This window comes from Ciconia boyciana, chromosome 10 (genome assembly GCF_034638445.1).
Source record: "Ciconia boyciana chromosome 10, ASM3463844v1, whole genome shotgun sequence".
Taxonomy (NCBI): domain Eukaryota; kingdom Metazoa; phylum Chordata; class Aves; order Ciconiiformes; family Ciconiidae; genus Ciconia; species Ciconia boyciana.
The window spans coordinates 6,786,549-6,813,267 of record NC_132943.1 but is presented as its reverse complement, the minus strand read 5'-3'; the positions used below and the strand labels follow the sequence as shown (position 1 = coordinate 6,813,267).

At 40.3% G+C, this 26,719-nt stretch overlaps 1 protein-coding gene across 1 annotated transcript in view; it reads right to left on the bottom strand.

Moving 5' to 3' along the window:
• Positions 1-26,719, bottom strand: part of LOC140657611 (von Willebrand factor D and EGF domain-containing protein-like) — a 181,465-nt gene that overhangs the window by 84,473 nt on the left and 70,273 nt on the right. Inside the window, exons 9-11 of the mRNA XM_072874891.1 lie at positions 20,325-20,595; positions 17,109-17,287; positions 12,482-13,425 (exon numbers count right to left, since the gene is read on the bottom strand). Of these exons, the coding sequence (XP_072730992.1) occupies positions 12,482-13,425; positions 17,109-17,287; positions 20,325-20,595 (1,394 nt within the window). The remainder of the gene's footprint in view (positions 1-12,481; positions 13,426-17,108; positions 17,288-20,324; positions 20,596-26,719) is intronic.

Genomic DNA, 26,719 nt, shown 5'->3' with positions numbered 1-26,719 from the left:
TGAATCTGCGTCCATTCAAATACATGCACAAATATTGTATTTCTTTCTTTTGTATGTAAGGCTATTTTAGCAGTCGTATTCACACTTATTGAATGCATTATTCTGGAACTCATGGTATCCATAACCCAAAGCTCATTTGAAAATCCTCCCTAAGAAAAAATGTTAGCAGCTATATGCTGTTTGAAGGGATTTTTGCACATCATTGACCTCTCTGGCTTCTAGATGAAGACTCTGTTTGTCCCTGCTTCCCAAACCAGTGCTCAAAGAACCAGAGTTTGTCATAGTACTGAACTATAGATCTTTAGCTGACATGGAGTGAATCTGGTTTTCAGCTTTGAGGGTCTCTAGTACCCAGGACGGATTGCAGAAGTGAGCCCTGGGAGAGTACAGGAAAGGCATTTTGCAAGTACTCACAGCATGTGAGAAATAGACTGGTTCAATTTCACACTGAAAGCGTCCATGTGCTGCAACAATATGGGAGATTATTTTTGCTTTAGAAATCTCACTATGACATTTTATGTCTATTTGATCCTTCTATTTTTAAAAGGCTTGCTAGCAATTTACTTTAGCAATAGAAGGGAAGAGAAGTGCTCTGTTAGCTACAGGATATTTCCTTTTTTCTAGATGGCCTGGATAGGGGGAAAAATGTAAGATCTGGCTGCTCATTCATGGCGCTTACAGGCATACCAAAGCAGGTCTCAGTTTCAGTCCCTCGAAGGCACTTCAGGGCAGAACCCTTGGCAGCATCTTGTGGCTCCCCACGAATGACTGCAGTGATGCCACTCAAAGGGATTTGGGCACGAGGGTGCTCGTGGGTGTCATCATGGTCCTTATGTCCACGCTAGTATCCACTTGTTGTTTTTAGTAATTTTCTCATCGTTCCAGTTACTGAATTAGAATAAGATCTGGTTATTACACTTGGGTTTTTATTCACAATTGGTTGAACATTCTGTACTGGTAGATTGTGGGTTCTTTACACAACATAAAGCATGATATAAAGGCATTATAAGTTTGCTCTGAATTTTTAGCTTTGGTCAGTTTAAATCAGACCTTTTCATGTTTTGCAGGTTTTAATTCTATAGCTCATAAACTGTCTTGAATTTGTGATTTATCATGTGTGCGTTGCTTTCAGTGTGTGAGTATTTGGGGAAGGAGGTTGTTTGTTCAGGGCTTTTTGTTTTGTTTTGAATTTAACAAGATTTAAGGCTGAAATTTCCCACGGTGCCTGCAAACAGCATGATGTAAAGAAGTTATAGGCATGCATCTGGAGTGTCTGGCTTTGGTCAGTTTAAATCAGACCTATAATTTTGTAAACTTTTCTAGCATTTAATTCTATATACTTCAGAAAATGGTTTTGTTTAGCTACACGTTTCACTGAACTGCTTTCACTGCTTTGCATTAAAGCAAATAAACTAATCACCAGAAAAGACTAATCTCCCTGATCTGATTTGCAGGGAATAGTATGGATCACTGAGCATGCAACCTTCCATGTCCCTTATCATGAGGATTTGATATCCTTTTAAAATTCGGTTTCTATTGACTTTGTAACTATCAAGCTAATAGCCCTCTTCCCGCTCAGCCAGGTCTGTGCTTTGAATGGAAAGAACTGGGAGTTAAAACAGTAGATTAAGGCTGGTATTGATGTATTGACTGGCAAACTGGTAACAAGGGATGAGGAGAAGGCTGAGGTACTCAACAACTTCTTTGCCTCAGTCTTCACTGGCAACCTCTCTTCCCACACTTCTCGAGTGGATGGACCGCAAGACAGGGACTGGGGGAGCAAAGTCCCTCCCACCGTAAGAGAAGATCAGGTTCGTGACCACCTGAGGAACCTGAACCTGAACATCAGGTCCCATAGACCTGGGACCTGACGAGATGCATCCCAGAGTCCTGAGGGAACTGGCTGATGTAGTTGCCGAGCCACTCCCCATGATATTTGAAAAGTCATGGCAGTCAGGTGAAGTCCCTGGTGACTGGAAGAAGGGAAACATTGCACACATTTTTAAAAAGCATAGAAAGGAGGACCCTGGGAACTACTGACCTGTCAGCCTCACCTCTGTGCCTGGGAAGATCATGGGACAGATGCTCCTAGAAGCTATGCTAAGGCACATTGAGGACAGGGAGGTGATTCCAGACAGCCAGTGTGGCTTCACCAAGGGCAAGTCCTGCCTGACCAACCTAATGGCCTTCTATGATGGAGTGACTACATCAGTGGACAAGGGAAGAGCTACAGATGTCATCTTATCTGGACTCCTGTAAGGCCTTTGACACGGTCCCCCACAACACCCTTCTCTCTAAATTGGAGAGGTATGGATTTGATGGGTGGACTGTTCAGTGGATAAGGAATTGGTTGGATGGTCGCATCCAGAGGGTAGTGGTGAATGGCTCAATGTCCAGATGGAGATCGGTGACGAGTGGTGTCCCTCAGGGGTCCATACTGGGACCAGTACTGTTTAATATCTTCATCAATGACACAGACAGTGGGATCGAGTGCACCCTCAGCAAGTTTGCAGAGGACACCAAGCTGAGTGGTGCAGCTGACACGCCTGAGGGACAGGATGCCATCTGGAGGGACCTGGACAATCTTGAGAAGTGGGCCTGTGTGAACCTCATGAGGTTCAACAAGGCCAAGTGCAGGGTCCTGCACCTGGGTTGGGGGAACCCCGATATCAACACAGGCTGGGGGACGAAGGGATTGAGAGCAGCTCTGAGGAGAAGGAGTTGGGGATAGTGGGGGATGAAAAGCTGGACATAAGCCAACAATGTGCGCTCACAGCCCAGAAGGCCAACCATATCCTGGGCTGCATCAAAAGCAGCGTGGCCAGCAGATCGAGGGAGGTGATTCTGCCCCTCTGCTCTGCTCTGGTGAGACCCCACCTGCAGTACTGCGTCCAGCTCTGGGGCCCTCAGCACAGGAAAGACATGGACCTGTTGGAGCGGGTCCAGAGGAGGGCCACAAAAATGATGAGAGGGATGGAACACCTCTCCTACGAAGAAAGGCTGAGAGAGTTGGGGTTATTCAGCCTGGAGAAGAGAAGGCTCCAGGGAGACCTTTTTGCAGCCTTTCAATACTTAAAAGGGGTTTATAAGAAAGATGGGGACAAACTTTTTAGCAAGGCCTGTTGTGATAGGACAAGGGGTAATGGTTTTAAACTAAAAGAGGGTGGATTCGGACTAGATATAAGGGAGACATTTGTTATGATGACGGTGGTGAAACACTGGCCCAGATTGCCCAGAGAGGTGGTAGATGCCCCATCCCTGGAAAAATTCAAGGTCAGGCTGGACGGGGCTCTGAGCAACCTGATCTGGTTGAAGATGTCCCTGCTCTTGCAGGGGGGTTGGACTAGATGACCTGTAAAGGTCCCTTCCAACCCAACCTATTCTATGATTCTATGTTTGCCTTTTCAGATGCATGTTTATTGCACCTGCACCATCAAAAAGTAAACTAAAATTGCTATGAAAAGAAGAAAAGCTTCAAAACTAGCATGAAGCTTGTCAATCCCTGACAAAGACCCACAAATATGTTTCATGTGACTGGGAAAAATCTGTTTTCACCAATATAAAAGAGAGTACACAGGTGTCAGTCAGGATACATCAATGGTAGGTTAGGTTCACAATTATTTTTTAATTTTGATTCTTAACTATGTTTCTTTTGTAAATTTTGTATTTCTTACTAAAATTTTTGTGGTTGGAGGTGTTCATTTGTTCTAAAAGCATGAGAGTGATATTTTCAAAAGCAGGTAAGTCCTATGTTCAAAAAATTATGTCTGGATGAGTAATCGCAAAGCCTTGATATTTACTCATTATGCCTACTCATAATGCCTTTTGTAACTATGACCACTAATACTACCTTTGTTTTTAGACTGAAAAGAATATATTGGTGTAAATTTTTATGGCCCAGATCTGTAGAAACTGTAGAATAATTTTATTCATATAAGATGCCATTGTTATTAGGATTTATAGTTCACTCAGATGAGGACCACTCCTCTGTAGGTGTCTGGGAGAAAGAAACAGTGTATTTTGTAAACAAACATTTTAAAAAAATATTTTTTTTTCAGTTTGCATACAGTATTAAATCATAAATTTGTTTAACTAAGGAAAAGCTGAATAACTGAAACCAATAATATCTTGAATTGCTTAATATCTGTTTTCATATTTATTCTTTATCTGTTTTCCAATATTAACCAGTAAGCTGAGGAAAAGTTTGATATTAAGTGGCGATAACAGGTCTCAAAATAAAGGTTTTCATTTTCAAGTTATATAGAACCTCTTTTATAAAGTATTGATATCTTAGTGAAACTTCTTTAAGGAAGTTTGAAGGAAATAAGAATATGTTGTTAATATCTTTAAGCTCTATGTAAAGAACACAATCCCAGTGGAATGGAAGCAGCATATTAAAGTGTGGTTTATGTCGCAACAGTACATAGAGATCTGCATGAAGTGTTCCCTGCTTTACAGAAATTATTACTGAAGAAAAATGTATTTGATAGAAACAGTAGAGTTACCTTCTAAACTATAATATAATAACACTGCCTCACTTACTGTCCATCAGTTGTCAAGTGAACAAGTATGTATTGGAGGGAACGTGGGGGAGGCATAGGCATAGGAAATTTTCAAACCTCCCTCAGTTGGCTAGATAAGAAAACTCAACATTGTGGAATGGAAAAGGCAATAATTAATATGCAAAAAAAAAAAAAAAAAAAGGAAAAGGAAAAGAGAATTTGTAAAGAGACCTAATTTTTTCTTGATAATCTAAACTTCATCAGAGTAATAGTAACTGTGACTTTGCTAATACTACGTCCATCAAAGTCAGTGGAATTATTATAATGAAAAGGAGAGTTAAGCCGAATGACTTATTATTTGAAAAGAAAAAAAGCTTTTTAAAGAATAATGCCATTTAATAATTTATTTTTTTAATGGTAATAGCACTCTGTTTTGCCAAGAAAAGTTTAATAGTAGTACGTATGGTGTTTGCTGTTCTCACAAGCATGTATGACTCTTCTTTTGAAATCCAATTTTGAAAAATTGATACAATTAATTGTTAAAGTGTATTGCATCCTCACTGCCATATAAAGCGTTTTGCCATATTAGCCCAAAGCTTGGTTGTGTTTTTTCTTTGTTTACTAGTCTAACCAAATTTTAAAACCTGGTCAATTCCTGCCGAGAGGATCAGATAGAATTCCGCAGTTCCAGGTACCTCTGTTGCCGAGGCCCTTACGGTGACACAGACTGTAGCTCTCCCTTGAAGGTCTGGTCCCACCAGCACCACAGGCTGGTTGCAGAGACAGAGGCTACCACCTTTACATACAGTCAGTAGTATGTTTCTTTGTAGATATCCTGGTGATTTAAGAAATTAATTGTTTTTCTTTGAAAAGTCTAGTATGCATTTTTTACTTGTATAGTCTAATTTACGCATGAAGATCTTCTGTTGACCCAGTACACCCTAATGGCTCCATCTGCGCTGTTGTGATGTATCACGTCGGCAAAACACATATTGCATGTGCCAAAAAGTATCCATTTACTTGACAGACTAACAGCCCTTAAATAATCATTATGGCACCATGATCTGGAGTTTAAAGACCACTGAACTGATATAAGCGGGAGAAACATATTTATTACAAAGCCTCCCATACAAAATCTCCAAAGCAGGTGTTTGACGTAGAGAACTGAAATACACTGTCCCTGTCCCCTTTCACCTGAAGATCTCAAAACAATTTAAAACTTTTCTTTAAATGTCTCCCTCATGTTTTTTCCTTGAAAATGGGAATTAAGCTTAAAAACAAAGCACAATTATATAAACAGTGAGATTTCTATAATACATATTTCATCCTCAACTTGTATGACTGGCCTGATTAAACCTCTGAGCTGATTCTTCCATAGGGGAGAGACATGTTCTTTCGGAAGACCCCACCTGAGGAACTGTAATAGCTGACCCCATACTTTTGCTCAGTATAATTTATTTTTTAGATAGTTGGTGCTTTAATTAATAGTATTTAATTAGAGCACATAAGCAACACTCAGCCCAAAGCAGTATGATAAATTCAGAAAGGTCTATATGATCATTCTAAAAATGACAGAGTGTAATTGATGTAATTGCTGTTGCAGATGGGTCTGAGGGACCTGTGTGGTTGTGGTTCACAGCTCTGAAAATGCACTTGGGTTCACAGAACTTCTTAATAACGCTACTGAAATTTATTGAGATGAAAATAGGGTATCTGTAAGTATGTTAGGTAAACGTTAACTTCTCACCTTCTCACCACCATTTTTGCTCTCTTTGATTTCTTTGCTGGCTTTTTATTTTTTTCCCAGAACTTTCCACATAGAAATTTAAACTTCAAGTGTCATTACTTCACTGAAACTAATTTGTCCTTATTATTCCTCATTACCTTTTATCTTGTAATTGCTCTTTAGAGCTTCATACAATCTGCATATTACATCCTTCTATGTGTGCTTTACTAGTCCTGATTTTTTTTTTTATAAGCAACATGGTCAATATATACAAACGGTAAGCACCAACCTGATTTGCTATCTGCAGTAATTGGATTCTGCATTTAATTACAGGTGGTAATGACATTTTAAGCACCTTATACAGGTGTTGGGGGGGGGTTTATGAAATGTTAAGCAACATTAAGAAAGTCTAAGCTTCTGGAGCATTGCCAAATTTCAGAGGTGCCTTTCAACTCCAAATTGCAGTTTTCATGTGAGGATAATTATAGCTCTGGCCACCTGGACTGCTCCTCTTGGAGTCAGGCAGAGCAGAGGAGTAAGCCTGTCTGCAAGCCACACTTCACATCTTCTCTCTTTCTACATGTTTTCATTTAAAATTATTCCAAATATGTTACGGGTTGTATTCTGATCCCTAAAAATACTGCATGGCCATCTTTTTGTGTGTACGTGCGGTCAAAACCAGAGGAAGAATACATTATTATGTATTGGCAGTGTGGCTGAGATTGGGTGACCTTGAAAAAGAAATTTGGATTATGTTGATAGCCTCCTTGATCTTGGGGGAGTTTTAATTCACGTCTATAATTCCACCCTGAGAAAATTAGACGGAGATTTGTTTTGCAACTAATGGGAAAATATATGGCCAGCAAAAGGAGTTGCCTTCTCCTTCATTACTCATGTAACTTCTTCTGGAAAATAACTTTTTCCTAACAATGACATTAAAGAGTTAGCATTTCCAAAGTCAACATACATTCTTCTGTTTCTTCGGGCCTGTCTTTTTAAAAGAAAGTGAAAGAGGCTGCAGTTTCGTATGTCCTGCAGAAACCTAATTCAGTTCTTAATTTCTCCTCCTTTTCTTCCCTTCCTACAGAACCTCTGCTTATTAGTACAAAAGCCCAAAGGCTTATCCTGCCTGTGCTTGCACAGTGCTGATTGCCTGCACGCTGGCAGCCAGGTCAGGATGCCTGAGCTGCCAGTTAGGGGGCTCAAGCTGTTCCCGCTGGAACACGCAGCTTTAGTTCTGAGATTGATCTTAATTCTTCATCTCTAATAGCCTTTTCTGGTGTGAAATCCTGGCTTTAGTGACGTCAACAAGACTTCAGTGCTGAGGACTTCCAGTCTTGTGAGCTGCTGTTTAAGAAGCACATCATTATTGTGTGATACTGTAGTACTTTTCCTTGCAAACAGGTGTTACATCACATGCTGTCAATGTCGAACATTTCTGCCTATGAAATGTAAAACCAAGCAAATATGTTTAAAAAATGTTGTGAATAAAACTCAAAACTCAAGAACAGCTAAAGGTGAAGCTCACACTAATACTTACCTTGCTTGTCTGTACCAAATTAACTAGCTGACCTTTTCTAAGTATTATAATGTCGGAGTGATTAGTGTGCCAGACCTAAGATTTTATTTCTCCTTGTAGGGGATCTGACCTCTGGCTGGATGTATAGATCTGCTTTACATTGCATTTCCAAGATCAGGTGCTTTTATAGATACACGGTTTCTGTATTTTTATATATAGAGAAAGAATATTCTAGATCACTCATAAATTAATTCATAAATAGTCCGTAATACATGGAGGTCATTGCAGTTCATCACATTGATTCACTCTAGACTGTGGCGGTGCTTTTCCCTCTCCATAGCTAAAGCTGAAACCAACTTCTTGTGTGAAGCTTTCTCTTAGCTTCTCTACAGTTACACCAAAAACAAAGGAGAAGGTTCTGCAAGTTAAGTGTCCTGGTTGTTATCTCGGTTTTGTTTTAGCATTTTGGGAATATCTTTTTTTCCCCAGTTTTGCTCAAAGTCAGCTTGAACCTGAAAGGCTTCTCCTTTCCCTTATCTCTGTACCAGTAGTACAAGGGATGGACTAACCCAGCGGCCAGGTCCCGCTCGCTGCTGGGCTCTGGTGGGGCTGTCTGAGCTATCGCCCTCCCAGCACCTACTGGTGTTTCACCAGTCCAGCGTTAGTTGGTAACAGGATATCTGGGAGGGGAGGAGGAGTGAGCACCAGAAGACAGGTCCTGTTCTTAATTTCTTCTTTATCAAGAATGCTTTTATCTCTGGTATCAGAAATTAAAACCAAATTATCCAGATTAAATTACTGACCCTCCTGTAAGAACATAATGCCATTTCAAATGCTTCTCCAAGGGACCCTACAGCTGGAGAAGGTCACTCCAGGGGGCTGGATTCAGACCCTTGTGTTTTCGGTTGCCCTGCAGACCCCTGCTTTCCGAAAGCACTACAGTCAGCTCAGTTTCCAGGGTCCAAAGCTCTGGCTTTGGGCAGTCATAAGAGAAGCATAAACATTCTGAAGCAAATGAGAAGCTGTGGACGAATTTGAAGTCCGTTATTTTAATGATTATGGGCCTCTGTCAGTATTTAGTTATTTATTATTATCTGACATCGAGGTCGCAGGCACACACTATGTATGCAGAAGTAGCACGCAAAGATTGTTGCACAGGCATAAGGTCAAATGCTCAGAAATTAGCATAAGAGAAAAGATAGCTTTAATCACTGGTCTTCACTGAAAACCTGGCGAGTATCCACTGAGCATGCTGAGAAGTTAATTTTCAATGTTATGTTCCCCAAACTAAAGGAAGCCCTTCTCTTTAAAGGGACTGATATGATGACAATCTTCAAATCGTTACCACTGACATCAGGGGAAATTCGTACTACCTCCCGCTCACCGATCACATGGGGAAGCTGAGGACTCTTCTGGCAACATGCTTTGGGAAGAGTCAAGCGACAGCAATGTACGGACTCAAAGGTATATTTTCCGAAGTGTTTTGCATTTGTGGAACCCATGTTACAGAAGGTATTTGCAACTCTTCTGATCCCTGCTGTTCCCATTTGTAAATATTGTGATGTGTTAGTTAAATTTGGTCAGGAAATGGATCCTTTTTATTTCTAGTCTCTTTATTTTGGTCAAAAACCACAACAATCCAAACCAAATCCAGCCAAACAAACCCCAGGTTTTTAAATGAAGGAGGATCCCTTCTTTAACAAACAAACTTTCAAAAATGTTAAGGGATTTTTTTCACTAGCCTGTGGGCAAAATTTTTTAAAAGTTATGTTTATTTAAGCAGCTGCTTTTTTTTTCCATTTTAATGAAAAACGGATTATAAAATGTTTTGAGTAAATATTTTCTTTAGGATGTGGAATACACTATTAATTGCTAAGTAGTTTTATTGTCTACAAGGATATTTGGGAAACAGCAGTTCCTCTTTAAGATTCTAATTCTAAAACAGCTCAGAGGTTTCCATGGGCTAAGGGGTCTATCCCTGTGAGCCGTGCTGCACGTTCAGGGTTTTACCCTGTACGAGCTGGTAGACAGACTACAAATAGAAAAAAATAAATCTATATTTTGCAGAGATTTTAGTGATTACATTAATTCCACTAGCCTTAATAATAGTCTGTTGTGACAGCATTTTTTTACTTCCGTACAAACAGGTAAGTTCCCAGTGTATGTTCGTGGTGTGGAATGTACCATGAGTGACTGTTGCCTTACACCTCTAGAGACAGACAGCTGTTGATCAGAGGGCAGCATATAACCTCACTAATATGGTGGAAAAAAGAAAAATGAACGGTAAATGTTCCCCAGGTCAGGTGTGCCCTTGGGAAGATATACACTGCACATCATAGAGTTATGCCACTACCTTTTCCTCAAGAGAAAAATAAATACTGGTGGCTAAAATGGCAATTTCTACTACATTTTTATTTAATGCTTTCTCTTCTGAGCTTGCTTTACTTAGCTAGAAAACATTCTTCTCCTCGAGTAGTAATTATTAACGTGTTCTGTAGGTTTTCTTAAATAAAAATAAATATTTGTACTTAAAGTTTACACCCACAGAAAATATTTTACAGGTATTAGTGAAAAAAAAAAACAAGTCAAGTCCTTAGCTGCAGCTAAAGTAATGTGGGTTGTATACAGTATGATAGAGAGAACAAGGGCCATTCACTTTTTAAATGAAATATTGCCCTTGAAATGTTGGGAAAACTGCATGGGAATTTTGGAAAAGGGCCTTCTGCCCTGTGTTAGGAAAACTGCTGAAGCTGCCAATGTTAATTTTGTCACGACACTAACAACCTCACCCCCTGCACATGGAGCAGTATAGACAGTAAGGGAAATTTATACCTCCCTAATTGCAACAGTGCAGCTCTTTTGTGGGTCCAACACCAAGCTCGTGTCCCCCAGGGACCAGGGTGAGCACGAGGATGCTCGTGCCAAAGGCTCAGCCTCTGCGGAGTGTCCCTCACTCGGTGGAGACCCCGGGAGCCCGGGCAGCGGAGCGGGCTTCCAGGTGAGTGGCACTGGAGGGAGCAGGAGTCTGCCGGGGGGAGTCGGGATGCCAGGGACTCTTTGGAAAACCGGAGGGAATAATTTGATGTACTTTGAACTCTAATGAACCCGACTCCCAAGCGAGAAGTGATTTGAAGCAAAGACCAACTACCACATTTTCCTCAACCGGAGAAAAGTGAAGCAAAGGCAGTGAGAGACAGACGAAGCAGCCGGACTGGGGAGTAGTAATGGCTTACGGTGTGTTTGCCACAGCTGGTGCATGTTTGTGTTCCACTTCTCACCTCCCTGTGCAATCTCAGGCCGCGCTCTGTACTCTGTCCTTGTTTATATTTGACGTCGCAGCAAGAAGACAAGGTGCCATTAGCTTTTACTTGAAAGGTCATATTGAAGTTATTTTCCTCTAATTTGAGGGATTTTGACCATAGCAAAGTCAAATAAAATTTAAAAATCTGGTTTAAGTAACCCCCCTAACCTGACTGTATCACAGAGAAATGAAGTTAAACATTGAATTGTATATTGGACAATTACTGCAAAATTGCTCAACTTGCTTTTCAGTCACTGGTGTCAGTTGTTCCCTATGCGAAAGAGAATGAATTCCTCCAAATTTAGGAAATGATCCTGCAAATTTTAACATGCCGTTAACAAAAAAACAAATATCAGGGTATATTTTACCACTTTATAAATCAGCACACTGAAGACATGCTTATTGTGAAGCATGTGGGTAATCCCATGCTGCCTAGTAAATGCGTTGGGGTATCAGATGTGCCACTGAGCTCCCACAGCTGCATGGAGATTTGGATGTCTCAGCTAAGCCATGGTGACTGACCCTAGATACAAGCTTTACCTGTCCTAAATACAGAATAATGTCCTAAGCATCATAGAAAAAGGCTTTCCCCCACATTTAGGATGGGTTAAGAGAGCATACCTTGTCATTTCAGTTTAGCTGAAATACTGTTACTTCTTAAGCTGCAGGAACTCAACTGTACGGCTGAGCCTTAAGTACCTCTTTGTAACTTCAAGCATAAGTTTATGGGGTTTGCTGAGGCAGGGCTCACATTTTGAAATTAATCCTAACATTTATGCATGTGCTTAGTTTCAAGCACTGTCAGTACTCACATTGCACTTGGATTTATCCATTGAGGGGCTGAACTGTAAAGAAGAAACAAACCTAGTGGGATAGTCTCCTGTGTAAATGTAATTCATAAATATCTGCAGAATCAGGTCTGCAGGTTCGAATATGTCCTGTAGCTATTTTATAGCTTTGATAATATTACCTGTTCATTTTGTCACTTTTCATTTTTTTTTTTGTTACTAGTACAGTGTTTGAAATTAATTTTCAAATTTTATTCTCTGTTCATCAGGAAAAAAAGAAGTATCTATACAGTGTTAACATTAATATTGACCACAATGTGAATAGGACCCTCTTTTTTGTCAGAAGCTTGCTTGTCAGCATGCCGATGATAGATCAGATGTAAAGAAAATCACTTCTGCAAAACCAATTTGCTAAGGGGCTTGTAAAATCCATTTTTAAAAAGTTACTGAGGTGAAAAAGTGAAGGACCAGCCAACCAGATATTTTGATCGGCTCTTCAAGGTCAAAAACTGATTACTAATTCATCAAATATCTTACTGGTAGCACTGTTTGAAGAGCAAACAACTCTGTGCAGATGTTCTACCTAATAACTCTAATACCATGGAAAGATGGGTAGGGTAGGAACAAACAGAATTTTTTACTTACTTTTGGCAATGCTACAATCATAGGAGCTGTGGTCTTCAAAGCACTGGCAGCCCAGTTCAGTACATTGTCCATTGCCGTTACAGAAAGCAGGACACCGGAGGACGGTGAGGACATCCTCCTGGGTAGCAGATGGCTGGTTTCCTACATGAAACACTCTGAGTCTGTTTTCTAGCACTCTTCTTTCACATTCATTTTCCAAAAGGGCTATCAGTGCCCTCACCCAAGCCACGTCATCTTTGAGCTGCAGATCTAAAAGGCATATATCAATTACCTCATCCATCTGTTTTCCAAGGAGACCTTTACACACTAAGCCAATGGTGGAATTTGCAAGAATTTGGTGGCAAATATCCCAGGCTTTGGTGGCAGTTAGGCCATTGGGAGTGGGCCATGCCAGTGGAAGTTTCGTCCGAATCCCTTCAAAGTAATCCTCTGGGAAAAAATATGCAAAGCTCTCTGAGTCTCTCTGGCTTGGGCCATGCAACGGGTGAAAGGATGAGTACTCATAATAGTCTTCTTGCCTTTTTGCTCTCCGTAGGTCTTCTGTTAGTTTGGTAGAGTTAATAGGGCTGTTGTTTTTCATGGAAACATTGTGTGCAAGGGGCTTTAATTGGTCCTCAGGGCTACCTCGCTTCTGGACTGATTTAGGCAGATAGCTTTGATCAAAAGACTTGGTCAACAGTTCCTCATCTTTTCTTAAAGTAGACTCTATTTCTGAGTGAGTGACAAACTCTGACGTAACATCTAGATATGGGATTGCAGAGCTGTAATCCACATGGTCATAATGGCAACCTGAGGATTGAGGGAAAGGAGTCTGAAAGGCATTCAGCGTGTTTACCATGGGCACAGACTTAGTGCTCTCCTTCTGACAACTGCAGTAATTTTTCCTTTGCTTCCCCTCAGAAGGTGCTGGAGTCTTGTCAAATAAACTCTTCCCTGGAGGTATTCTGATTTAAAAATAGAAAGAGATTAGAGGGAGGAAACTTTCAACAAATTAGTCTACAATACCAAGTAAACTTTTTTTCCCTGAGGCTGGGGAATGTATAAATTCCCAATCTACCAAAGTACTTAAGAAAATGCTTAAGTTTAATCTCTGTTTTCTTTAGTCGTTTTTGCACTGCCCTTCTTGAGTTGTCCTGTACATTTTTTAGCACTACATTGGGACTTTTTAGTAACAGATGCTTAAGTGCTTTGCTGGAGCGTTGCCTAACTGCTTGACTTCTCTTTGCAGAACTTTCTCTAAAGTGCAGGTTACCCTTTGCATATTGCACATGAAGTAAGGCCTTGGACTTGTCCCTGGTGTGACTCAGATACAGCTTGGAGAATGACAAAAAAGACATATTTGTTTCAAAAGCTTTATTATGAAAATCATCTTTATCTATTTGCCTCTGCTCTCCTTACCAGGCAGTTCCTCTAAGACTTGGATCACTATGTTTTTTCTTTTAAATATTTTTTTTCCTTTAAAATTTTTTTATGCATACTTCCTTCCATTGTTGTCTTCTAATGGAGCTTTCTTTGAGTTTTTTGTTTGACACAAAGCAGTTTTCTGTTGATCATAGGGCTAGGCTATCACATAAGGTAAGGTGATTTTTTTCCCTTTTTAATTTAGTCCAGCTTTAATGATGGATGAACTCCTAGAGAGTTCAGTTTGAATAAACCGCCATGATTAAATTTCTTTGGAAATTTCATGAACACAAAATCTCTTATCGATCTTATTTGTGCAGCACAAGAGGAATCCTGGAGCTTTATAGAAAAAGATACACTTCTTGTCACAATATTTGGCAGCACTTTATTTCCATAGAAATTTGAAATATCACAAAAAATTTAAGTTATTTTGGCATTAGTTTTGTCTTGCAGCCAGAATGTAGAGATTTCAGAAAAGTGAAAGCATTTGCCAACATTTTGGAGCCAGACACTAGATTCTGTTGTAGGAAGCGTAATTGTCTTTATTCACTTTTTCCAATATATATTGAAAATGGCATATATGACATTATTATTTTGATCATTGATACAATACTACTTTTAAATAAAACATCACGGTGACACAGGCAAAATGAATCAATTTCTCTTTCTGAAACAGGAGCCCAGACATTTATAAAACCATTTTACCCAATGTGCGGGTACAGCAGAATACAATGGGATACGACAGGACGGCTTTTGTGCTTGCAGAAATGCACAAACTATTCTGCAGTTTCCTACAGTCTAGGACAATAAACCGTATTTGGTGATTGAGGGAGTACTGAAACGTCCTCTAGTCCTTCGGACAACGCAGGTTAGGGTCTGAGTGGGTGTCCTGCACGCACTGTTCCCCCGGCTCTGCATGGTGGTGTTACCTGCGCCTGAAGCTGCCCAGACTCGCATCATGAACTAATTGTAAACCTAAATTAAGGCAGCAGAAGTAGCTCTTTATTTGAGGGAACACTACAAAAACTAGAAGCTCTAGGTAAATATTGTATATTTAATAAATATAAATAAATATAAATAATATATAATAAATCACATCAACTGGTCCAGAATCAGAACAGAAACTTAAAACAAAAATGAAAATTTCAGCAACGTGAAAATCTTTTGCCTTGGTATTTTATTGAAACAAATGACTTCATTATTTCTATGTGAAACCAAATGCCTTCCTTTGATCGGCTCGAGTCAATAGGATGGAGGTATATGGTGTGGAAAGGGTGGAGCCACTGAAAACCCCATCCTTCCTCACAGGCATACACATACTGACAGCACCTCAGTGAGCTACGATGTGCCTTCTGTCCCCTGCATAAGATGACTAGACTATCATTCCTTTTAGCTGCCTATTATAATCAAGGAAGAACTAAAGAAAAGTTTTTCAAACTGAGCTGGATGCTATTATAGAAAGAGAGTTCAAAATTAATAGCATTGCTGCTGGTTTCTCAAAAGATTTGAAAAATGGTTTGAAAAATGTATTTTACCTACTCATAATACATGTTTTAAAATTCAGCTCTTCCTTGTCCGGATGCTATTTAAGGGCTGGGAGGCTCTGATGTTGTTTTATTGTTTAAAAGTTTCATTGGAAAGCTGATGTTTAAAACAGATCTGTGCCATTCAGAGCCCTGCAGCTGCTCGAGAGAGGTGGGAGCCAGGGAAAGAGCTGAACTGCCAGATGGTGAGCACTCAGACTAGCTTCAGGTGCTGGAGAAAACTTAACATGCTTTCAGTGTTATTTAAAATGAAATTAAAAACAGCAGCAAAAAAAAATCACCCTCCAGGTTTTGTTTCTTACTATGCCATTTCTCTGTGGGTGGATGAGAGACAGACCCAGTCTCCTCCAGAGGTGGCCTTCGCCTTTCCAGGGGCTTAGTTGCTTTTTTAACCAGGTTCTGAAGAGTCCTTGAGAATCCATCCTTGGGAGTACTGCAGGGTGAAACTCATCACCCCTCTTGCCCTTAGCTCCTGCACTTAGCAGGAGCTTCTCCTGCCTTCCCTGAAGTATCTCCATCATGTGTGCTGAGCTCTAGGAAACTCCTCTCTGTCTTATAAGTAAATTCCTATATATTGTGCTTTGGCTTCTGATCTTTCAGCAAACTCTCTTTGAACAGGTCCTCCTGAGGATCTTGTTAACCCCTCTTTGGATAGTCAGCAATTGGTTGTTCTTGCACCAAACTATTTCTCCATTTGCCTTCCCAGAAGCAAGCTCTGACGGCTTATCACATTATTAAGATGTTAAAGATGGCTGTTGACTTCTAAATAGTGCAATTTGTAATGACAGGTCAAAATTGCTATTAAATACCCATTATTTAGGCCCATTGAATATAACTAGACTGTGGTAGAGGTGTTTGATTTTTTTCTGAAATTCAATAGGTCTAAAATTTCTTGTTCCTATAGGATTGTGCTGTTTCCATGTACAGATTAAGTGGTATATTAAGGTGGTTTGCCTTATTTTTCCTTATTTGCAAAACAGTTCACAAACAAAACTACACAGTCAACCAAACGCATTTTGGTTTTGGGAACACCTATTAGGCACGTTTCGAGTTCAACAACAGGGATTAAGATGTGGGACAGGGAGAGGGAGAGGGACAGGGAGAGGAAGAGGGACAGGGGCAGGGAGAGGGACAGGGGTATGTCAGACTCCTGGCTCTGGTTCCAGACCATCTGTCTCAGAAAGTGCAAGTTTTTAAAGCTCACTGTCATCATTAGTAGAGTAGATATTAAGTTTTAGCATGGTACATACATTACCACACTTTGTCAAAATGTAACATTTAATCTATACTCACATATTGTAATTAGTGTTTGGGAATAAAAGAACAAGGGAAATACCAAACCCTTAATTAATCCATATTGTCAGTTTTCTACATTTTCTAGTGTGGGTGAGAACTGCATTTTTTTTAACAGCTGAGTGGGATCTTAACACAGCTGTTAACATGACATCATTTGCAAATATAAAACTTTTCTCTCAGTAACTGCTTATGTGTATTATGTGCTGGCTGAAAATCAAGCCCCCATGCTGTTTGGATGGGAACGGGTCTCCAGGCTTGCCTTGCTAGATTAAGTAGATCTCTCTGTCAGGTCATGAGGGGAGTATGTAATGAAATAAACCTATCAACACCCCTTGAAACAGTGCTACAGAGCATCTCCCGGGACGGGATCCTCTCCCGCTTTGTACCTCCACTCCTCTATGAAGTCTTCCTCGGGCACGTTGCCCAGGTCGTTGTGACCGATCCCGTCAAAGAGGCCACACAAACCTCTGGTGCTGTTGAAGTCGCTGCCTGGTATCCTCACCGTCAAACCCATTCCCCACTCGCTCACGTCGGCTCGCACAAACGCTCCCGAAGGGAACAGGATCTGAAGAGGAAGAGAAAAACTCAGTGAATTGAAGCTGTTACCGAGCTTTTTACGCAATAAAATTGTCCCTTTCTATAAATGAAAATATCAAAGTAGGATGTTGGTGATGGTGGAGGAAATTTAAGATCACTTAGATACACTATAAATATTTATTCATGCTATTATTTAGCTTGCTTTCAGATTCCATGGTACTAACATCTGATAGCATTACATAAATATGAAACTGCACAAGTACTTTCTCTTTAAATTAATAATTACATCCGTTGAAGTTTTCCCCCTGGTAAGTTACCAGCTAATTTTTGAAGTGACTTCCATGAAGATAAGTCCACCCTTGTGTCTTTGCCTGGGAAATCATTTCTTTTAGATAAACTGCCAAGTCTGAAAAACAGCTTCTTCCCTCTGAAAAATCGTTTCATTTTCCAAGGCCGGATTACCCAGAAAATGATTGTGTTTTAAAGTGGATAAAGCAATTTTCTCATTAAAGAACTCGTGGTAGGCTCACACTGACCTTTAAAAGAAAATAAAAAAAAATCTTGAGGTTAAAACAAAGAAGTAACTGTGTGGATAATGGATTTTTCAGATTAGTCTCCCAAACAAATAATTTAAAAAAAAAAAAAAAGAAAACATCTGTTCAACTGAAATGTATTTTTGTTTGTTTGCTTTACTTTTACAGGTAAAAAGAAAGTGATTTTGAAAGAGATCTGTGCCAGGAGTGGGAGCAGGAGCACTCTATCCTGGTAAGTAACCTTAATATTTTTATTTGATGCAAAATTAAATGTTTTCAGTTAACCTTAAAAAGTACATTAAATAGTTGAAAACATCTCAATACAATAATTTCAAAATAATTATTTTCCTTTTTTTAAGTCACCCCTGCCTAAGTATAATTTATTCAGCCAAATAACATGCATTGCTTTTCTTTCTTTCAGTGGGGATTTTTTGGTCCCTTCTAAGTTCCTCCCCACCAAATCTATTGGTATCTGTGAAGAAGCAACTAGCCTATATTTGTATTTCTGTGCTGGAATCCAGAGTTTACATTTTGGCTGCACTAAATAATAATCTTGCCCATTTTAGCTTCCCAGTCATCATTTCAGGCATGAGAATATTTTTTGAGGAGCTGTCCATGAATGATCTCCTCGTCCAGCTGAGTGGAGCAGAAAAGTGCCTCTGATTGCAGTAACAGCCGGGGACACTACGTTTTGAACTCGGGCCCTCTGTGTTTTGATCAGGGCGCTTAAAGCATTCTTTTTTCAAAAATTATTGGCCTTGGTGAATAATGGAAGTCATCGTATAAAACCGGTTCTTTGAATACGTCAGAAGGTCTTGGCTGTGCTTCCACCTTGGCTGTATGTTTTGCTTCCCAAGGTAAGTTAAAAAAAAAAAAAGATTCCCCAACATAAAGCTCAAATGGCCTGATGAGTTAATTTTTTCTTAGTGGTTTAACAGGTAGAGCAGGAGAACTGCAGTTGACACAGGGCTGGGTAGGATTCGTTTTCCTTCCTCAGATAAGCTTGTGCCTTCTAATTACATGCTTTACTACAGGGAGGAGCATTTCCTACAAGGCTGCGTATAAAATCTTTGCAGTCAGGACTGCATGAGCTGCTTCAGTCTTCTGTGCCATCTGTATCAGTATTTCCAGGTGTGGATTTATTTCAGGAATTTGGAGGGCTGTAACCCTTTTCCTGCTGCTCCGGGCAAGGCGTCCCATCTGCCACTGAGGACCTAACAACTGCCCGGGTTTTCTGTAACCCACCTGGATTTAACGCTACTGATTGAGGCTTTGAAGAAGCTTTTTTGAGACCTCGGTTTGTAGAGGTGTATAGAGACTGGCTGCTGGAAGCTGCTGCCTTGCACAGAAAAGAGAGTGACTTAACCCCGTTCAAAGCATCAGCCTTGAACGGCGCGGGAGCGGTGGGGGAGCCGGGTCCTGCCCTGTGCGAGGTTGGCAATGAGCAGCTGCTGAGCAAATCGGGATGCATCGTGCACAGCGGCCTGATCAGGGACTGTATTCGTTGCTGCACAGTTCCTACAGATTCCCATTCAGGTCAGGGCAGGATTCATGTCCGTGTCCCAGGGGTGTCCTGATTTGTTTCACTGCGACTTACGCGAAGTGTAAATGAGAATAGGGATTCCTTGCTAAGATTATTCTAGTAATAAAACAGTAATTATATTGCATTCAGTTGCAAAATGAAATGACAGCTTGCTTCCTGCTTTTTCTGTATTCTATAATTAACAGACTTTCAATTACTACCTTACCAAGATCTATTCCAAGCGAGATCACAGGGAGAGCCAAACACAGGCACTCCCAGCGTCGTTCTGGCTCTATTGTGGACCTATCTTCACCCAAAACATTTCCTGGCAATAAATCTTGATGATACAACTCTAGGATAAAATTATCTTCTTGGCCATAATTTGTGGCTCTTGTCCTCACCAAAGCCCCTGGTGCAGCCTGCTCTTACTCTTCCAGTGATTTCACTAGATTAGTGTGGATAAGTGATACTCATGCAAAGTATGTTGTGGCCATATATTTTTTAGGCAAGTACTTTAAATTATACCAAATGTTGCACATTTGCAGCCCATTTTTGTGGCTTTCAGGGGCTATCTGGATCTGGCTAATCTTGCCTTACTGTTCCACTCTAAAAGTACATAATTCTGCTACCTGTGATCTTCCCTTGAATATTTATATTGTAAGCTCTGCAAAGAAATTTGCTTTATGCGATGTGCTTGGGTAGTGCCTAGCATAAACAAACTGAGACTGGATCGCCGTACTGCGGAGAGTAACAATATTGGCACTCCGCTATGTCTCCGAGAAATTTCCAGAGATATTTGTTTTGTTTTACAGTTTGTTAAACTAACACTTTAACCAGTTTCTTCCCTGCCTCTCGTTTTTCGGTAGATTCTGCTGAAGGCGCTCTTATGGCTTCAGATAGATATTTTTAGATATTTTAGATAGTAGCAACTTCATTAATAATTCAGAAATATTAAACTCACATTTTCAGAGAACAGCAACAACAACAAGAGTACTCAAATATCCACGTACTGTTATTTTTCTCCCTCCGTAGGACTTAAGGATTTTGACATGTGGCGATGCCCCAGTGCTTTTGATGGCTAGCTGGGGTCTGCTTTCCCGAAAATGGCCATTGCAGGTGTCCAGCACCACGGTGTCACCCCCTTCTCGCGCAGCTACACCGCAATTGCAGGCGGTGGCGGAGCGGTGGCCTCCGCAGTCCCACTGCCGAACGTGCACTTCAAACACCCGCGACATGCTCCGGCACAAAAGGAAGGTCCCGATTTTATAGTTATCGAAGCGCCTAAACAGCAACAAACGAAAAAGAGGATTTAGAGACCCAGAGCATCCACCTGTGATGGCTGTTTGTTGGTACTCGTACAACAACGCTCCCTAATTAGGCCAGCATGGTGGCTGGCCTTGAAGGAGGGAAAAATCAACACATGGGGAAGCGTTTCTCAGGCACTGTAAGCGAGGGAACGCTGTTGCCATTATTAGCTGGAAGTGCATAAGAATTCATGTGAAAAGTGGGTAGCTGTCTCCCAGCTGCTGCTATGGCAACGGGCATGGATAAAAAGGATAAACATTTGATAAAAAGCAAATGGGAAAAAGTCCCTGCCTCCAGGCCTTAATAAATATGTTTTGGTTCCAACCGGATGCTTTACAGCATGATATTCTTCAAAGCAAAATCAGTGCTCAGATAACCTCTTCAGTGCCTAATCACTAACTTTTACAAGACTGACTGTGCCTAGGTGAATACTTCATGTGAAAACCTGGGATTCTACTGAGGACCTGTTAAAATGAGGTTGGTTCCCCCCCTCAACAACTTCACTGTAAGCACAACTTTTTCTCTAAACAGATTGGCGATCAGCACAGTGCAATGTGTTGAACAATTTGGGACTTTCGTTCTTCTCTGTACAAAAAGCCCTTGCTCCATCCGAGTGAGGCCACGAACAGAATAACTTGAATAATTTTGCAGGTGTTTCCCCTCTGCACAAGCCAGGTAAAACTGCTCCCGCTTGCAGCCTCTTGGGTTTCCACAACAGGGACAGGCAAGAGTTTCCTCCTCTGCTTGTTCTTTGTTTTCTCACTCCATAAGCTTGTCTTATTCTTACTCTATTTTATTCTAATGAGATGTATAAAAGAAATGAAAATGAGATGTATAAAGAAAACAGTAGCTGTATACTTTATATATGTTGCTGGAGTTTTCTCCTCACAGCCATCTTTAAAGACAATGGATTATTCTGCTTCCTTTTAAGGCACTGCATTTCATTTTAAACACGATTATTAGGCAGTTAAGTACAATGGAAATTAAGCTATAAGCTTATAATAATAAGAGTTATTCTTTTCTACGATAAAAAAGAAAATGTAAAAAAGAATGTATAAAATAACTAAACTAAATAACAGGATTATTTTTAAGCACTGTCATACAAAAAATATTTTTTTCAGTCTGTTTATGTTTTATATACAGAGGAACAAATGGCTAAAGAACAAAGTTTTTTTAGCATGTATATATCTGCATTTTATTTCTTTTCAGAATAAAAGCCATAGAAAACTATGTACCTGAAAACACAGTAAGAATTTAAACTCCAACTGCTTTTCTCTGCTAGAAAACACATTTGACTTTATCTTTCATCTTGAAAAACTTAGTGAAGTTGGCCATAAAAAGATAAGATTTTGAATGGTTCTGTCTCATCTTAATTTTCTAATCAGGTGCATAAATCCTAAGTGCACTGGGCAGATGCTGTTGCTAAGATTGATTAGAACTAAGGACAACATAAAAAATAGATAATCTCTTTTAACATCAAGTACTAGCTCCATTTGGATGTCTTCACAGGAGAGACAGAGGAGACAGGATGTTTTATGAGAATCACCTTCCACAGTTTCTTTCAACAGGGGGAGCTTCGAAGGAAAGGTGTTTAGAGAGCTTGATGGAAAATAACGCATTAGAATGGCTGTACCCAGACTAATCAGCTGGTAAATAAGACTGTGTTAGCATATGCATATAAATATAATTGCAGTTATGGGAGCTATTTTCTGCTTAATAAGCATTTACAGTGGACTCAATCCAACTCTCCCAGAGGTCACAGTCCTTCAATTAAGTCATGGCATAGAGTCGTGGTTTAACCCCAGCCGGCAACTAAGCCCCACCCAGCCGCTCGCTCACTCCCCCCAGTGGGATGGGGGAGAGAGTCAGAAGAGTAAAAGTGAGAAAACTCGTGGGTGGAGATAAAGACAGTTTAAGAGGGAAAGCAAAAGCCGTGCATGCAAGCAAAGCAAAACAAGGAATTCCTTCACTCCTTCCCATGGGCAGGCAGGTGCTCAGCCCTCTCCAGGAAAGCAGGGCTCCAGCACGCGTAACGGTGACTTGGGAAGACAAACGCCATCACTCCGAACGTCCCCCCCTTCCTTCTCCTTCCCCAGCTGTATATGCTGAGCATGACGCCGTATGGTATGGAATAGCCCTTTGGGCAGTTGGGGTCAGCTGTCCCGGCTGTGTCCCCTCCCAGCTCCTTGTGCCCCCCAGCCCACTCGCTGGTGGGGTGGGGTGAGGAGCAGCAAAGGCCCTGACTGTGTGTCAGCCCTGCTCAGCAGGAACAAAAACATCCCTGGGTTATCAACACTGTTTCCAGCACAAATCCAAAACAGAGCCCCATATGAGCTGCTATGAAGAAAATTAACTCTATCCCAGCCAAAACCAGCACACATAGATTGCATAGCACATAACAAATCTGCAACATGTCTAAACTGAAACTTTCAGCTGGAAAGTTGAATTACTTGAATGGATAATTGAATGTAGTCAGGTAAACTTTTCTGATGTTTATACAACTCTAATTGTGATAATGATTCTTTGGACAACATTGGAGGAATCAAATTGCAGCCTTGTAGTGCTAAAAGCATGAAGTAGAGCTACTGGAGCTCTTGCATGAGGGAGCTCTGCGTGTTCTTTGTGAACCAGGTGCAACTGCTTGCGTCTAAATTGCCCTCGACAGTGCACTTCCACATCCTGCTGCTCTAATAGTCTGTAGCAATGGATGTACTGGGTGGAAAGTGGTTCCCTCCCTCCCCATCTCTGTGTTTGGGTTGTTTTTCAAGGAGTGCAGCAAGTTCTTGCCCCAGCATGAAGTCATGGCTCAAGTTGTGCTTTTAATCCAAGAATTATGAAATGCTCCTAAGTCTTTGGTTATGACAGTGAGATGCTATAGGAATCATTTCTCTTGGTTCACGATAAGAGAGGGACAGAAAGGAATATAAATGTATGTGAACACTCACTACTAGTACCTTTGGATTAACTAACAATACACTTACTCTTCACCAAGCTGCACTTCATCTTTTTATTAAGTCAGTTATTATTGTGGCTGCTCCTAAAGCTTTTCCACCACAATTTTGCCACCAAATAACTTGATTTGTTGCCATATGCCTCCAGTCTCCCTCTTTCCTTACTCGTGAGAACTATCTTGTGCCAGTTGTGACTCTAGGAAGTGCTGGGTGATGCTGGAGGATGTCCTCTGGTTTCAGGTGCTCATCACTAGGGACTGACTGTGCTGTTCTCAGGGAGCAAAGCTGTTGGGTTATGTGCAGCAGTCACTGGATGCTTAGAGATGTATAAACTTCTACAGACCATCAAAAAGAACAGCACCTCTGGGAAGGCTACTCATGCCCAGGACTTAGTTGTGGGCTACTATGGTGAATGCCATTAAAACCACCCACAAGCGTGAAGCTGTGCAAGCTGAGGGATTTTGTCATTGTGCAGGAAATGGCACCATTGCCCCTGTGATAATATTGATGGCTAGATTAGTGTAAACGTTTGAGAAATCTCAAAAAATCTTTTTTCTTTTTTTTTAAGTTACAATGCAAAATAATATGAATGATATATATAGTTCACCCATCAAGAAATATTTCCCTTTTTATATTTTGCCTTGAAAAGATTTTCTGCATATTTAGTTTTAAGCTAGTATTTCATATTTAAGAATCTACAATTTATGGCATGAAAAGCTTTTATATTTGTAATGTGCCATATCTAGTAATGAGGGCTATACTTTTGCTTTACCAGGCTTTCACATTTGTTTAATTTAGAAGGTACTTTGCTATAAAAGGAAGTGCTCTCTCTGGATTTTAGCTAGCATAATTAACGCTATTTCACATCTATGCTCCAATATACACAAACTGATTGTGCTTACACTGTAAAATATGACACATTCTTCTTTGATTTTCAGTCACTTCTTTTGGTCAAAAGAATACAAAGATTACAAGATAAATATTTCTAGAGAAATATATTAGCAAGAGGCCTACCAAAGGGGAGTGTTACCATTAGAAGTGGGAGTTAGGTATTTCAGTTATCTAATAAATAGCTAACTACCTCAGATGTAATGTGACCTCAGTATGTCAGATTAAAAATCATTGAAAACATCACTATAGAAGTTACAAAATAGAAGTACTATTGTGAAATCTTATAAATTAATCTATACATTGGAAGTGACCATTTCAGTAGGAAAATTTTACTACCAAAAAATAAATATTTTCAAGTCTTTTGATTTTCATGCCATTTTTCAATTTTCCAACAAATCTGCTAAAGAAATTATTAAAATCAATATTTTTAAAGTAAGTTAAATTTTGATGAGCTTTGCTTTTCATTTAAATTTTGGAAATCAAAAAGGTTGCAATTTCTGTTTTCATGTCTGCTTTCATCCTTGCTTTTCTCCATTGTGCATTTTTTCTTTCTCTTTGCCGTTGCTAACGGGAAAGTCCAAAAAGGTAAGCAACTCGTGAAAGGCAGGAGTATGTTTACGTGCACGCCCATTTGCGTAGAAAACACTCCTACCGTTTTGCTGTCGGCAATGTTCCCCATCTTCAGACTTTCCCTTGCTTTTCACGTGACAGTCCTTCAGCCATCCATCCCCAGGACTCGAGTGGGTGGAAAGGGTGCCAAAGAGACCACTGATCGTCACCCATCCACAGCAGCTCTGCCTACAACATTTTGATCTTAGAGTCTGCTGTCTCCCGGTAAGCTGACCTACAGGCTTTGTGGGGGAACAAATGGTTTTCCTTGGGTTATATTGTTTGATGGATGCTCTGCTGTTGATCTCAGAATCAGTTTTGATAGCTTCTTTATTAAGCTTTGTTTGCTGCCATCTTTGTAACCATATAGAGGTGGGTAAAGGCTGCCATTTCCTTCAGTTCTCTTGACTAATTTTGGATGTTTCTTTTCTTTCCTGTGTAATGTTCTTAGCTGAGCCTCCATCTACCGATCACTTACAGTCAACGTAGCTCCTGGTGCCCAAGAGCTGATGCTCCAGTCACCCTCTCAGCCTACTGCTTCATAGTCCCTAGGAGAAGTTTCTCTTAGCTTTTTCTCCTCTCTTGCTTTGCTGTTTACAGTCTACGGATCAGTCTCTGATACTTTTTTATTATTGAGGGACACTCATATCGTATCTTACTTGAGCCCAAAAGCTTTTTGTGCAATTCTTCCATTCACAATACCTAACGCACACCTCATTTCAAACACAAGTTCCCACCACGTACCTTTTACAACCAAAGGGGAATGCTTCAGTTCCATACCTCTGTGTCAGCCTGTGTCTTTAGGTTATAATTTTATATCAGGACAGAAGCAGGAATTGCATTCCCCCCTCCTTAGATATAGAGCTTTAAAATAATTTGCTAATGCACTAAAATTTTTTGGATAGGCAGACAGAGAAGTTGCTTAACTGATGTGTAATAGGGTGGCATAATCATTACAATAATTGAAAGAGAAATTATTTACAATAATAAATGGGAATATAAGTAGGAGTAATGGGACTGTGAAATGATGGGTAAGAAACTTGGCTGAATATCAAGAAGTGATATAGCTTAGTGAAATAACCTACTTATTGAGATGGCAGAAGCCCCATCAACTTAGCTCATTTAAAGCTACACTGGACAGTGCAGTAATGAACGTCCATCCACAGGGAAGAAACATGCAGTTACCGAGGGGACAAGCTAATCCTGGGATTTTTCCATGTCCAGGCTGTGTGACTCTGAGGCAGGGTGCCACAGAAGGACAGGCTTTTCCAGACTCCCTGTGCTCAAATATAATTGTAAAATGCTTAGAAGCATTTCTGTGTGCTATCAATAACAGGGTTGCAAAATGAGTTATTCAGATAAAATCGCTTTATTTTATTTTAGACCTTTTTTCCATGGAAGCTATGTAAAAATGTACTACGTGGCTGAGAGCGTTCCCCCATTCCAAGAGGCACTTTTTCAGTAATTTATGACCTCCTAAACACAACGACCTGGCAGATCACTGTCCATTCTTAGCCCTAAATGAGGAGGGAATATTTTAGAATATAAATGTAGAGAGAGTTTTGAAATAATATTCTAATCTAGTTTAATATCCCAGAGTTGAAATAATTGCAGATACCGTGAGGCATGGGAATGTCTTTGTACCTCTT